The sequence below is a fragment of the Capra hircus genome, chromosome 7, assembly GCF_001704415.2.
Source record: "Capra hircus breed San Clemente chromosome 7, ASM170441v1, whole genome shotgun sequence".
Classification (NCBI taxonomy): Eukaryota; Metazoa; Chordata; class Mammalia; order Artiodactyla; family Bovidae; genus Capra; species Capra hircus.
Genome location: NC_030814.1, coordinates 97804055 through 97817262, shown reverse-complemented (window position 1 = coordinate 97817262; position 13208 = coordinate 97804055). Strand labels below are relative to the sequence as shown.

The 13208-nt window shown below is 55.7% G+C and overlaps 2 protein-coding genes across 4 annotated transcripts; one reads left to right on the top strand and one right to left on the bottom strand.

The window, feature by feature from the left end:
* STX10 (syntaxin 10) lies at nt 1537-5021 on the bottom strand. Of its 3 annotated transcripts, XM_005682266.3 has the most exons (8): nt 4857-5008; nt 4438-4607; nt 4176-4270; nt 4041-4103; nt 2387-2494; nt 2186-2292; nt 1995-2089; nt 1537-1921 (listed from the first exon to the last, which is right to left on the bottom strand). In XM_005682266.3, the coding sequence occupies exons 1-8, from the start codon at nt 4889-4891 to the stop codon at nt 1845-1847; spliced, it is 750 nt and encodes a 249-aa protein (XP_005682323.2). In that variant the 5' UTR covers nt 4892-5008; the 3' UTR covers nt 1537-1844. The 3 variants fall into 3 exon arrangements, with proteins under 3 accessions (XP_005682323.2, XP_005682322.2, XP_005682324.2); XM_005682265.3 differs by having other exon boundaries at nt 4176-4281; nt 4438-5014; XM_005682267.3 differs by lacking the exon at nt 1537-1921 and having other exon boundaries at nt 2001-2089; nt 2190-2292; nt 4857-5021.
* IER2 (immediate early response 2) lies at nt 6447-9523 on the top strand. The gene has a single exon (XM_018051239.1). It carries the CDS (start codon nt 7876-7878, stop codon nt 8548-8550), a length of 675 nt encoding a protein of 224 aa, XP_017906728.1. The 5' UTR covers nt 6447-7875; the 3' UTR covers nt 8551-9523.

The window sequence follows — 13208 nt, the reverse complement described above, 5'->3', positions numbered from 1 at the left end:
ATACCTTAGGGGCCCATGGATTCAGAGATGTCTCAAGCAGTGTGGGAGAACTTGACTGATCCTAAGAGAACCCATCAAATCAAGATACCCATGCTGGGGAGGTAGACAGGTTTCATCTCCGCCCAGTCCAGGTCCGACCACCCCATGAGACTTCCATAGGGAAGATCACTGAGGGTGACAATTCACCTGGGCATGTTTCAGTAAGGCCAGCCCCCTCTGGAGTCCTGAAGCCTAGCTTGAGCCAACAGAAAGCAGGGTTTGGGGGAGCCAACAGCGTCACCAACAAAAATCCTGAGGTGACTCTGGTCCAAAGTCACCTCAAGGAACAGAAAGCCCTGTCTGAACATGTAAGCAGTCCCAGCAAGGTGGTGTCAGACCCCCAGAAGCACAGCTTTTAAGCCCAGGAAGATTGAGAACCAAGTAGAGAATGGATCAAGACAACCTGAGTCATAACATCATTGGTGGTGGTTTTGCACTACAAACAACTATCAAAAAGGGAAAAACAAGTCAACTATACTTCAATAAAATGCATATATAAAGAAAAAAAAAAAAGAGAGGGGGACTTCCCTGCTTCCCCGGTGGTCCAGTGGTTAAGATTCTGCACTTCCACTGGAGGGGGCCTGTATTCAGTCTCTAGTCGGGGAACTAAGATCCTGCAGCTGCTTGGCACAGCCAAAAAAAAAAAAAAGAGAATGTACATATTTGGTTCTTCTTGACAAATCAGCCTTTGGGGCTGAATGGGATGACAGACAGCCTTGTAACACACAACACTTAACAAAGTGTCAAACATACAAGGGTGGTTCTGTCAGATGACATAATGCTCAGGATGGAAACATCTAAGACAGTAAGTGAAGATTCACTTACAAGTTTACCCAGCTTATAGGGATCATTTCTGACTCAGGTAGGCTCTACAACAAAGTCCTTAAATCTACAAACACCCCCTTGTAGTGGGCTTCCCAGGTAGCAGTAAAGAATCCGCCTGCAATGCAGGAGACACAGGTTTGACCCCTGGGTCTGGAAGATCCCCTGGAGAATGAAATGGCGATGCACTCCAGTATTCTTGCCTGGGAAATCCCATGGACAGAGGAGCCTGAAGGGCTACAGTCCATGGGGTCACAGTCAGACACCACTGAGCACACACTCACACCTCATTAGAATAATGCATCACAAAAGGATGGAAGTGACCTCGTGTACACAGGAGCCCCGTGGTACTGAGAGGTCCCTCAGAAGTCACAGCTTAGCTCCCCAGCTAAGGATTCACCTACTGGAGACACGGAACAAGCAAAAGATGTTTAGGCTGAAGTTCAAAAACTCAAGGAAAAATCAGTGGTTGGATTTTTTTGATGGTAATAAAATAATCCATCGTGAAATCTGAGAAATACACCAGAATAGTCTTTTCTGCACTGAATGTCGACCGTTGAAATCCCTAACACAAATGGGCACGCATGCACAGTTGGCCCCAGGGTGTGCAAGCAGGCGTCTTAGAACAGGAGTTCCCATTCAGGGGCAGCCACCAGTTCAGATCACCATATCATATGATACAAACATATAATAAAGGTAGGATTTTATTTCCAAGTTGGCACATGTAGAAGGCACAGGGGCAAAGCAATGGCTTTGGGGAGTAGAGATGGGGAGGGGTGTTTCTGAGGTCCCCCTCCTCCACCACCCACTAAGTGCACTTAAGACCAGACTGGTGGTAGGGGCTCCAGCCCGGGGCCCTGAGGGTCCTCTCTAGATGAGAGCCTTGGGACAGTTCCCCCGGCATGACCTCCCTGTCCTCCCAGGGGGCAGGGCCCTGCCAGCTCCCTGCAGCTGGAGGGGCCACCCCCTGGGGAGGACGGGGATCAGAGAGAGAAGAAGAGGACGAGGACCAGAAGAAGCACTCCCAGCAGCACCGCAATGGCACACCACTGTCGGCGGTCTGGGGGCAAGAGGGTCGGAGTTCACAGACGGGAGGCAGCACCCCCCCAACTCCCCCACCCCAGGGGACTCACCACTAGTCATGTGGGATATTTTGGCCATCTTCCTAAGGACCCCATCCATCCGGGACTGGGTGTGGTCCATCTCCTGAGCAAAGGCGTCCAGCATACTGCCAAGACCAGGAAGGCATCAGCCCCTGGAGGCTCTGTGCACACCAGAGCAGCCACCATGGGCTCCTGGCCCACCCCTGGGGTCCCAGTCTCACATGCCCTGCTCGTCCAGCTCCTCCCCAACTCGGCCAGACATGTGTTTCAGAACTGAGATGCTCCCAGACACCATTTCCAGCTGTTGATCCTGCTGGTCCAGGATCAGCTGCAGGGTGGAGGGGTGGGAACCGAGGTTGGCAGGGAGCCCTGAGCTGTCCACAGTCTCCTCCAGCCTGGGGCTGCCAGCCGCCTGCACGCACCTGCTGTGTGGCCTGCTGCTCTTCAATGTAGCGAGAGGTGGTCGAGACCACACTGGCGTCCAGCAAGTCGCTGGAGGACTTCAGGGTGGCCGGCTTGCCTGTCAGCATCTGTAGGGACCCATACAGCAGGCTCAGGGAGGGTCGCCCACTCCCGGCAGAGACTGACAAGGTTTGTGGTAAATCTAGATGGTGCCTACTCAGGAAGGCAGTCTCAGGAGTAGAATGGCCTGGGTCCTCAGGGCCATCATTTACTAGCAAGGTGACCCCAAGGCCATACCACTTGACTTTCCTGTACCTCAGTTTCCTCATCTGTAAAATGGGGAGGGCTATAAACCCTGTTTTAATTTAATAAATTAATCCTGGCATGCTTATAAACCTATAAACACAGGTATTTAAGAATCTGAACTTAAGGGACTTCCCTGGTGGTCTAGTGGTTAAGAATCTGCCTTCCAATTCGGGGGGCATGGGTTCAATCCCTGGTTGGAGAACTAAAATCCCACATGTCAGAGCTTCCTTGATGGCTCCGTGGTAGAGAATCCGCCTGCCAATGCAGGAGACATGAGTTCAATCCCTGGTCTGGGAAGATTCCCACATGCCACGGAGCAAGCAAGCCCATGTGCCACAACTACTGGGCCTGTGCTCTAGAGCCCTTGAACTTCGCTACTGAGCCCACATGTTGCAACTACTGAAGCCCTCAAGGTTTGGCCCCATCACAACCAGAGAGTAGTCACTGTAACTAGAGAAAAGCCTGTCAAGTGGCAAAGACACAGCACAGTCAAAAATTAATTTAAAAAATATCCCACATGCAGTGGGGGAACTAAGGCCTGATGCAGCCAAACAAATAAATACAAAGAATTGGAACATTAATCCCCAAAACAGCACACCTGGAAGGTATGTGGATCCTGCCATAGGACCCCAAGCTGCTGCAGGCTTCAGCCCCTCACCCTTCCAGATCCCATGCAGGCATATCGAGTGAGGCTGCTGTTACACAACATGCAAAGAATGAACACTCAACAGAGGGAAAAGGTGCACACAGAGGCAGCAGAGAGAATGCACAGAAAAGGCAGGAGTGGGCACACACATGGGGCAACTGCACTCACTAAAGGGAAATAGTGGATCTACCCAAGGCCAACAGGGACCCACTCGGGCCAGGTTCAGAGAGGTCAAGTGCCTACACAGATTAAAAAAAAAAAAGCACAGGGATTTTCCTGGTGGTCCAGTGGTTAAGGCTCCAAGCTCCCAATGCAGGGGCCATAGGGGCAAGGGTTCGACCCCTGGTTGGGCAAACTAAGATCCCATGTGCTGCTGGGCACAGCCCAAAAAAAGGAGAAAAAAAAAGGTAAACACATATCCTGGAAACAATAACACAGAGAGCAAGAAAAGGAGACAGGCTGCCATACACACAGAAGACCTGTATAGACCCACAGGAGATGGCAGAAGGATTATACACACAGAGAGAAATCAGTTGTGCTCATCCAGAAAGAGCAGGCAGGTAGACAGCATGGACACAACTGTGCACGAAGATGAGGACCGACGCGGAGGGACAGACACACGGGTCCCCAGGAGACAGGCAAATGCACGGAGGGGCCAGGCTTGCACTCAGAGGACCACACTGAGACACGGAGTGTGAGGGCACTAGGTTGGAACGCCTTACCTCCCTGTTATTCCTCTCCATGAAGGTTACGGCTGCCGGGCTGACCATATGGTCCTTCATTTCCTACAGATAAGGACAGCATCAGAGAGTAAAAGACGCCCTAACCCTCCTCACCCCATCGGAAACTCTCTTCACCTGCACTGATTCCCGCATCCTCTGCACAAACACCTTTCTTTCCTGCAGGTCTCCGGCTGGGAGCTTGAACTTGCCGGGGTTGGCTTCCACTATGCGTATGCGGCGAGTCAAGAGTCAAGGCCAGAGCCCAACAGAATGTGCGCCCTCCTACGCCTCAAAGTCCTCAACACCTCCTAGGTGTGCAGCCTCCTCCAAGTGCTGGCTCTCAGCGCCCCCTGCCCCTGCAATGGACTCTCCCCTGCCACCCCACCCCCCAGGATATCAATGGTTTCCTCCAGGTCTTCGAGGTCCCACTCGATGCTGCGCAGGCTGTTCCGCAGCTCGTTGGTCGTCCAGTCCAGCTCCTCGCGTCCGACCACCGCGCTCTCCTGCAGGAGCTCGCACCACCGCTGGTACAGCCCGCGGGCCGTGTTCACCGCCTTCTGCACCTCGCTGCGGGCAGGGGCACAGCGGGCGCGGCTGGCGGGGTGGGGAGCAGGCGGTCCTTCGGCCCACCATTACGCCCCCAAACAGGTTGGGAGCTCAGGAGACCCTCATATACCCCTGCGGACCCCTCCCACATGGCCACGGGGCGATCCCGACGGCGGTGCCCAGAATGCCTGACATGCACCGGCTGGCACGCGGGCACTGGTTGACAAGGGGACACAATACCCCGTGTCCTCCCGCATCGCTGTCACTCACCCTCGGACTACAAAAAAAGGATCTTCGAGAGACATGTCACGCCCCCCACCCGCCCGAGGCCGAATCCCCTCCCTTCTCGGCCTCGGAAGCTAATTCCCTCCAAGAGGTGCGGGACGCGCCGTCACCCCGCCCCCCGTCACGTGGCCCGTGCCACCATCGAGAGCGGGGCCGCCAGGGGAGAAAGAGTGGCCCTCGGCCCGAAGTGCGGAAACATCCGCTCTCTCTTCCGTCATCTTGCTTGTGGGCAGAGACGGTTTCCTGTCTGCACGGACCGCCCCTTCGCTCCCGGTCCCCAGCAGTGTCCCAGTTCTATCTGGCTGGGTTCGACCCAAGAGCTCCGAATCCATCGGTTCGAGACCCAGCCCCTCGGATTTTTGCTGCGCAACCTCACTTTTCCCTTCCAAGCAATGTACATAATGTCTCCTTCAAAACAGGCGAGATGATGGCTGGGGAAGGGGCTCATTCATTTGTGGGCCATCGTTATGGACTCCTTGAGCCTGCACCCAGATCCTGTCCTAGGAGATGCGAGATGGTCCCAGGCCAGGGTCGGAGTGGCAGGTTTTGGGGCAGGCGAAGTGCGGGCATTCTATGTGAGGTTCTGCATAGACTCTTCCCCTCCTCTTTTTTCCTGCGGAGGAGGGAAGCCTCGAGATTGCCCTGGGGCGGGTTGGCCCTGAGCAGGGGCCCTAGAGAAGCTTCGGGGAGTGGGGGTGGGGGTGGTGAGGTCTTTCTCGGTGTGACCCTTGGGGTCGCCGGAACTGGTGTGGTGGTGGCTCTGAGAATGATCTGCGGGGAAGTCCTCTGCGTGTGAGGCAGGGCCGGGAAAGTCTGGCGAGGGACTCATAGGATTGCCGTCTATGTGACACAGCCCTTCTGTGTGGGGTCGCTGGGAAAATCAGTTTTTTATAGGAGGGAAGCCGTTGTCCCCTGTGTAGGGTCCGGATTTCTGGAGCGGGACGTCTGAAGAAGTCCCTGGAGGGTTGCCCCTGTTGTGCGTCAGGGAGAGCATCTAAGCTGGAGATGTCGTTGTGAAGTTTCGTGGAGGGAAGGGACAAAAAATGGGGGCGTCCTCAGTAGGTTGCCATAATATGTGGAAGGATCGCTGAATGGAGACAGTTTGGGGAGTTTTCTAGACGAGAGAATTCTTGCTGAGTTTCCCTGTGCCGGGGTTGGGTGTGGAGGATCTGAGCATGCTCCAAAGGTGCATGAGATCAGTCTTTGGTGGAGGTGCCGAAATACATGAAAAGGGGTCTGGGAGTTTCCATAGGAGGGGTGGCGAGGACAGGAATGTAGTGACCCTTAGGTCCTTAGGGAGTAGCTGCTTGTGTTGGCAAGGTCTTTGTGTAGGTCTCTGGGAGATGGCTTCAAAGTGAGCCCACCGGCAGGGGGCTTTCCCGGAAAGGTGCCACACCTTTCTGGCCTCCGGAGGGAAGGAAGAGAAACTTTCCTCTTACTCTGCGCCGACCCCGCTGGACGCTGCTCCGGAAACCGGGGGCTCCAGCCAGCTCTAGCTGCCGGTAGAGGGAGAGCGGGGCCGGGGGGGAGCGGCGGGGTGTGGGGCTTGCAGGGAGGCTAAGGCACCACCCCCGCTCATCCGGAAGAGGCCGGCTACGGTCACGTACAGCGATCCCGGCCCTTGTCTTTATAAGGGCATCCGGAAGCGGCTCGAGCTTGCCCTACGTCACTACTTCCAAATTTAGTTGTGGAAGTATGGCTGATAGAGTGGCGGGAAGGTTCGCGCACCGGTGTGGAGGGGGCGGGGGAGCTTGCCCTTAAAGGGCCCGCACTACGAATGAAGGGAGCTGTTCGAACAATTTCGCGGTTTTTGAGGAACTGGAAATAATATTTCTTGGAATCTTAGTGGGTAGCAGAAGGTGGGGCTGATGTTTTCTATCTGCTCTATCTCTGTTTCCAAGTCCTAATCCAACTCCGCCTCCCCGGGAGCAGAGGCGGAGCTCCGCTGCGTCTTTTAGGGGGCCACAGCCACGTGTTCACTCGGCCTGTGTTGCTGCCGGGTCCTCTGCCTTAGGGCATGGACGCCCACGGTGGATTTCGTGCGGAGGGAAACTGAGAGGGATGTTCGATGCGGAGCACAGAGACTGTAGCTTAGGCTGCGCTCTTGTCTGCAGACATCCACCTCCCGTGAAGTGGACAACTTTGCCCTAGACCCAGGCGGTGTGTCCCGCCTTCTTACCGCCTCCAAACAAGGGGAGTGAGGAGGGTGGGCGGAGGCTGGCAAGACGAGAGTGCTGGAGACTGCACTGGTCCCCTTTCACCGCAGTGGCTCAAGTATTCCTTTAGCAAATATTGGACGAGTCACTCGCCTAAAGAAGTAAGATACAACTACTCTACCAGTGGAAGAGAGAGATCAATGAGATGTTTATGATAGGAAAGCCTTTAGCGCCTGGCACTTAGCAAGTGCTTAATAATTGTTAGCACCATTGTTGATTTTTTTTTTTAAACACATTAATTAGGCTCCTGGTGGATGGTAGACACAGTTTCCACCGGGGATCTACCGTTTGGAACTCAAGTTTTCTCAGGTGGGAAGGTGCAGCCTAGGACCCGCTGGGGTCTCCAGACACAACCGGTGGGTGGGCCCTGAGCACCACCCACGGCCCCCCCCCCCCAGCCCCGAGGCCTGCGCGCGGGTTCAGTGAGGGGCTCTGAAAAAGCAGACCATCCCGAGAGTTCAGCTTGGACTGGGGGACGCTTCTCCTCACAGGAGTTCGGGTCCCTTTTCTCTCAGTAAATCCCACTCTGTCGCTTTAAGGAGTCTCTCGGCGAGGCGTCGCGGAAAGCCCGGATGCCGCTCTCTGATTGGGCGGGGCGTCTCGGTGACTTCACTCCTGGTACAAAAGGGCCCGGGTGGCGGGCGCCCGGGCAGAGCGTCCTGGCAGTGTCTCCGCGTGGCTTGTCCTGCTGAGAGTGGCGTGAACGAGCGCGTTGTCCGAAGTGCACCTGCCACCTGCCGTTCCCAGCCGGGAGTCCCTGCCGCCCTCGCCCTCTCCCTCGAGCAGCTATGGAAGTGCAGAAGGAGGCGCAACGGATCATGACCCTATCTGTGTGGAAGATGTACCATTCACGCATGCAGCGCGGTGGCTTGCGGCTGCACCGGAGCCTGCAGCTGTCGCTGGTCATGCGCAGCGCCCGGGAGCTCTACCTCTCGGCCAAGGTGGAAGCCCAGGAACCCGAGGTGCCCTTGCCGCCTGTCCGCTCCCCTGATCCTCGCCTGCACCCGCCTCGGGAAGCGGAAGCCGCAGCCAAGGCAGCGACCGGCAACGGTGAGCAGCCCTCTCCGGAACCCATGGACACCCAGGAGGCACCGAGAGCCAAGGAGAGCCCTGCCCGCTGTGTCCAGCTCCCCGCCAAAATCAGCCGCAAGCGGCGGAGCAGCAGCCTTAGCGATGGTGCGGACGCCGCTCTGGTCCCGAGCAAGAAAGCCCGCTTAGAAGAAGAGGAGGAAGAGGAAGGGGCGTCTTCGGAGGTCCTTGATCGCCTGCAGCCCGCTCCGGCGCAAGCGGAGGGCGCCTTCCCCAACCTGGCGCGCGTCCTGCAGAGGCGCTTCTCCGGCCTCCTGAACTGCAGTTCTGTTGCCAGCCCTCCGACGGCGTCCCCGGCGTGCGAGGCGAAGCCGGCTTGCCGCCCGGCCGACAACATGCTCAACGTCCTGGTGCGGGCCGTGGTGGCCTTCTGAGGGTTCCAGGGCGGCGCTACCGGAGCCCAGAGCGCCGAACCGTCGGCCAGAGTACGCAGACCCGAGGCGAGGCCCACCCCCGGGGGAGCGCTCGCGAAAGCCGTGGAGAGGAGCCGTCGCCCGGGCTGCCCAGAGGCCCCGAGAGGGACTCTGCCCCCGGGGAGCCGTCGCTACCTGTGTGGAGCGGCGACGCCGAGGAGCCCGAGCCGGAGGCGCGGGCGCCTTCCCCCCAGACCTGCTGTTCCCATCGGTGCTGTTTTAATGGACTGGGAGGTGAACCTCACCGACTCCTGGAACTGGGAGAAGGGAGGCTTGGTTCTTGAAACTCCTCAGGGTCGGACTTTTTTTTTTTTTTTTTTAACTGGGGACTATGCTGCCCTTTCAATAAGGTTTTTCAATCGTCGGTGTTTGCGTTTCTAACTTCAGAGAATTCCAGGCACTCCCCTTCCCCCTCCAGTGACATACTTGTGCAAGCGGTCATCGTTGCGTCATGGGGCAGACGTGGGGAGCTTCCTGCTGCCGTGCGTGGGTGGGGGCCGGGAGGAGGACCTGGGGTGTGGACCGCCCTGGGGAATGGGAGGAGGGCGGCCTGAGTCACTGCGCCTTCCTGCGGGTTATTGCCCGAAGCCCCTACGCCTCCGGAGGTAGAGGGCTGATCTAAGTTCATTTTAAAATTTTTTCTCATGTGGTGCATTAGAGGTGGGAATATTGTTCACCGTCTCAAGCTTGACCCACAGAAACGATCAACCCGGACGTTCCTGGTCTGAATCACAAAAATGGGGGTAGCGCTGTAGGGCTGAGCTGGGATCAGTGGCGGGCGAGACTGGCCAGTTTGGGGGAGGCGGGAGATTCTCTCTCGCCAGGGCATTTTGGGTTTCTGTTTGCCTTTACTGGTGGATTCTGGTAACTCCCTCTATCTGGCCTTTTTGCTAGAATCGCCAGATAGGAAAATAAAGACCAATTGTATACAAAGTCTGTGCAGCCCGTCTGGTTTTCTTCCCTGGTGGGGGAGGGGCAGGGTTAAAGGGTCAAGAGCTGGCGGCGGCTTGCTGGGGCCCCAGAAACCGGTCTGACCGCTACCACGTGGGCAGAGTGGGCGGGAAGGGGCCGACCCCTTTTCTTTGCCAGAGCGCATAAGTGCTGGGCGCCTGGCGCTCCGACCTTTTCTTAAACGTCGCACGTTTGGCGGGATCTTGGACACACACCCCCTCCCTACAACTCTGGGTGAGAAGGCTTTCCGAGTTCATATGTTTGGGGGATACTGCTGGGTACAGTGCCCCTAGCCGACTTGGGTATCAGGCCTCCTTTGGAGAATGGAAGGATAGCTACCCTCCCCCCACTTGATTAACTGAATCGGCAGGGTTCCCAGGATTGGGGTGGGGCTGGACTGGTGAGCTTCGGAGCGCCCTTTACGCCCAGTTCCAGTCTCGGGCAGCGTAACTGTGTGGTTCAGGCAAGGACCTGAGCTTCCAGCCTCAGTTTCCTCATACGCGAAATGGGCCCCAGCAACTTCCCTTCGAGACTGTGGGTTTAGAAATACCCGCGGGAGCACTCGTTGACTTTGGCCCCACCGCATCCCCAGGTTCGCCACCCCGAGAGAAAACTCTGACAATTTCCCCAACGCCAGTTCAGGAGAGTGACAGTCGGGGTTGCCCCAGGGGGTGGGGGCGGGGGCTGTGGGGAGGACAAAGGAGCCGCAGGTGCGGGGAGTGAAGGCGGGGGCAGGCGCCGGGAAAGCTCCCGCCCCTCCTCCAGACGGCCGGCCCCGCCACTGCGGGCTTCCTGAGACCCGGGGGACCTGACCCCGAGGTCGGAGGGGAGGAGGAGGAGGGCGAGGTGGAGGGGCGGCCCTGCCCCATAACGCCCGCCCCTGGCTCCCCTCCAGGCTCGTTCACCCACCGCACCCCCCTTCCCTGTGTCCCTCAGCCTCCTCCCTCCTAACCCCACCTCCCACCCTTCACCCCAAGGGAACCTCGCCTCCTCCGCAGCCCTCCCTCCCGGGAAATGAGACTTCAGTTGCCGCCCACTCGGGGGAACCGACCCACAACTCCCCAAAGGGATGTAGCGGGGGAGACTGGAACCCCACACTACTGGCGGTAGCTCAGTGCGTCCTCGTGGGAGCAACTCCCTCGCGAACCTGGCCCGGCCCGGGAAGTCCCCGGCGACTGGGGAGGGGGCATCGCCGCGCATCCTGTCGCAGGAACCGCCTGGTGCTTCCTTCCGCGGGAAGCTGCTAGGCCGACCCCCGCCCCCGCCCGGGCCGCCTAGGGGTTTCCGGCGCCCGGTCGCGGAGGGGGGGGGTGGCTGAGGGCTGGAGACGATGCCGTGGGAGATAGGACGAACACCCCCCTACACACATACATCCCCTTAATACGTTCCCCTTCCTAAGACCCCATTTCACCCATTTATTGTTGTTTAGACAGTTCAGTTCAGTCGCTCAGTCGTGTCCGACTCTTTGCGACCCCATGAATCGCAGCACGCCAGGCCTCCCTGTCCATCACCAACTCCCGGAGTTCACTCAGACTCACGTCCATCGAGTCAGTGATGCCATCCAGTCATCTCATCCTCTGTCGTCCCCTTCTCCTCCTGCCCCCAATCCCTCCCAGCATCAGAGTCTTTTCCAATGAGTTTAGACTGTAAGTCGTGTCTTTTCGACCCCATGGACTGTAACCCTCCATCCAGGCTCCTCTGTCCATGGGATTTCCCAGGCAAGAATACTGGAGTGGATTGCCATTTCCTCATCCAAGGGGTCTTCCCCACCCAGGGATCTGCTGGAACCTAGGTCTCTTCCTTGGCAGGAGGATTCTCCCCACTGAACCACCTGGAAAGCCCTCTTTCACCATAAGAATTGTTGTTGTTCAGTCACCTAGTCCTGTCTGATTCCTTTCGACCTCAAGGACTGCAGCTGGCCAGGCCTCCCTGTAAGGAATGTGTATTCATGCCCCATAAGAATAGACAAAATTGAAAATTTTGTCACAACAATCGGCTTTGGTGTCCAGGCCATTACATGGCCTTGGGTTATTGGGACAAAGCCTCTGGGCAGTGATCGATTGGACCACAGCTGTGAAAACTAAAAGTATCACCAGCGGATACCCCAGGGAACCTCAGACCTGCAGAAAGAGGCTCCAGAAGAGTGTTCGCTACAGTGTTGTCCAAAGTGGGCACAAATTAAAAAAGCAACCTACATGCCCATCCTACTGGACTGGTCTGGCAGAATGCGGACTGTCCACTTTTCCCTCCCTAGAGGATGAAAGGCCTCAGCCTGAGAGATCTCCTGGGGAGTAGGGGGTGGGGTGAAGATAACTCAGAACTGACATGCTGAGTGACAGAGCCCCGCTGTGGAAGTTGCAGGGTGAGGACAGATCCCAGGGCCAGATGACCAGTTGTACTTGCTGTGCAGCTTTGGGCAAGTCACTTAATCTCTCTGGGCCTCAGTTTCCCTGACTGTAAATAATGGCCAATAATAGTCCCTATCTCTTGGGTTTATTATGACAGTTAAGTGAGATAATATACATAAAGTGCTTAGTAAAGTGCCTGGCATGCCAAGTATGCCACTTTATGATTTATTATTGTTAGAGGCTAATTATAATTATTTATTGTTAATACTTTATTATTGTTAGAGGCTGGAATGGCAACAGTTCATTTCAAAGCACATACAAGGGGACTTCCCTGGTGGTCCTGTGGTTGAGAGTCTGTCTTCCAATACAGGGGACATGGGTTCAATCGCTGGCCGAACTAGTATCCCACATGCCTCAGACCAACTGAGCTTGCACTCTTCAACGAGACAGAAGCCTGCGTTCCTCAAGTAAGACCCATCATAAAATTTTAAAATAAAAGCACATACAAGGACTTCCTTGATGGTCCAGTGGTTAAGAATCTGCTTTGCAACGCAGGGGACATGGGTTCCATCCCTTGTTGGGGAACTAAGCTCCCACATGCCCCAGAGCAACTAAGCCCAAAAGCCACAACTAGAGAGGCCCTGTGCCACAACGAAAGATCACGCGTGAAGCAATGAGGATCCGGCATGCCACAGCCAAGATCAGACACAGCCAGATAAACACGTAAAATAAATTTAAAAAATAAATAAAAGCACATATGGCAGATACTACTATATATAAAATAGGGAAACAACAAGGACCTACTGTATAACACAGGAAACTATATTCAATATCTGTAATAACCTATAATGGAAAAGAATTTGAAAAATAGTATTTATCTGTATATCTGCATTATTTTGCTGTACGCCTGAACTAACGTAACATGGTAAATCAACTATGCTTCAATAAAAAGTTTGAGAAAAAAATTAAAAGCACGTGCAGCAATACAAGTATGATGTATGGGAGAGTGGGTACAGACGCTGCACTAAGCCCAGGGAGCTGGAGGAATGGCTCCCTCTGCCAATGTGAATACTAAAGGTCTGACAGGGTTAATTCTTTCTTCCTCCTAGCCCCCACACTCACAGTCCTGGTTTACTCCCCACCTCACCAACAGTTCCTGCCTCAGGCCCTACGCTGGTCTTTATTTATAGTCAACCTTAGATAGGCTCCTTCAGTCTTTTTTCTTGTTAAAAAATATTCATTCATTTGGTTGTTCTAGGTCTTAATTGTGGTATGTGGGATCTAGTTTCCTGACCTGGGTGGAACCCTGGCCCCCTGCAC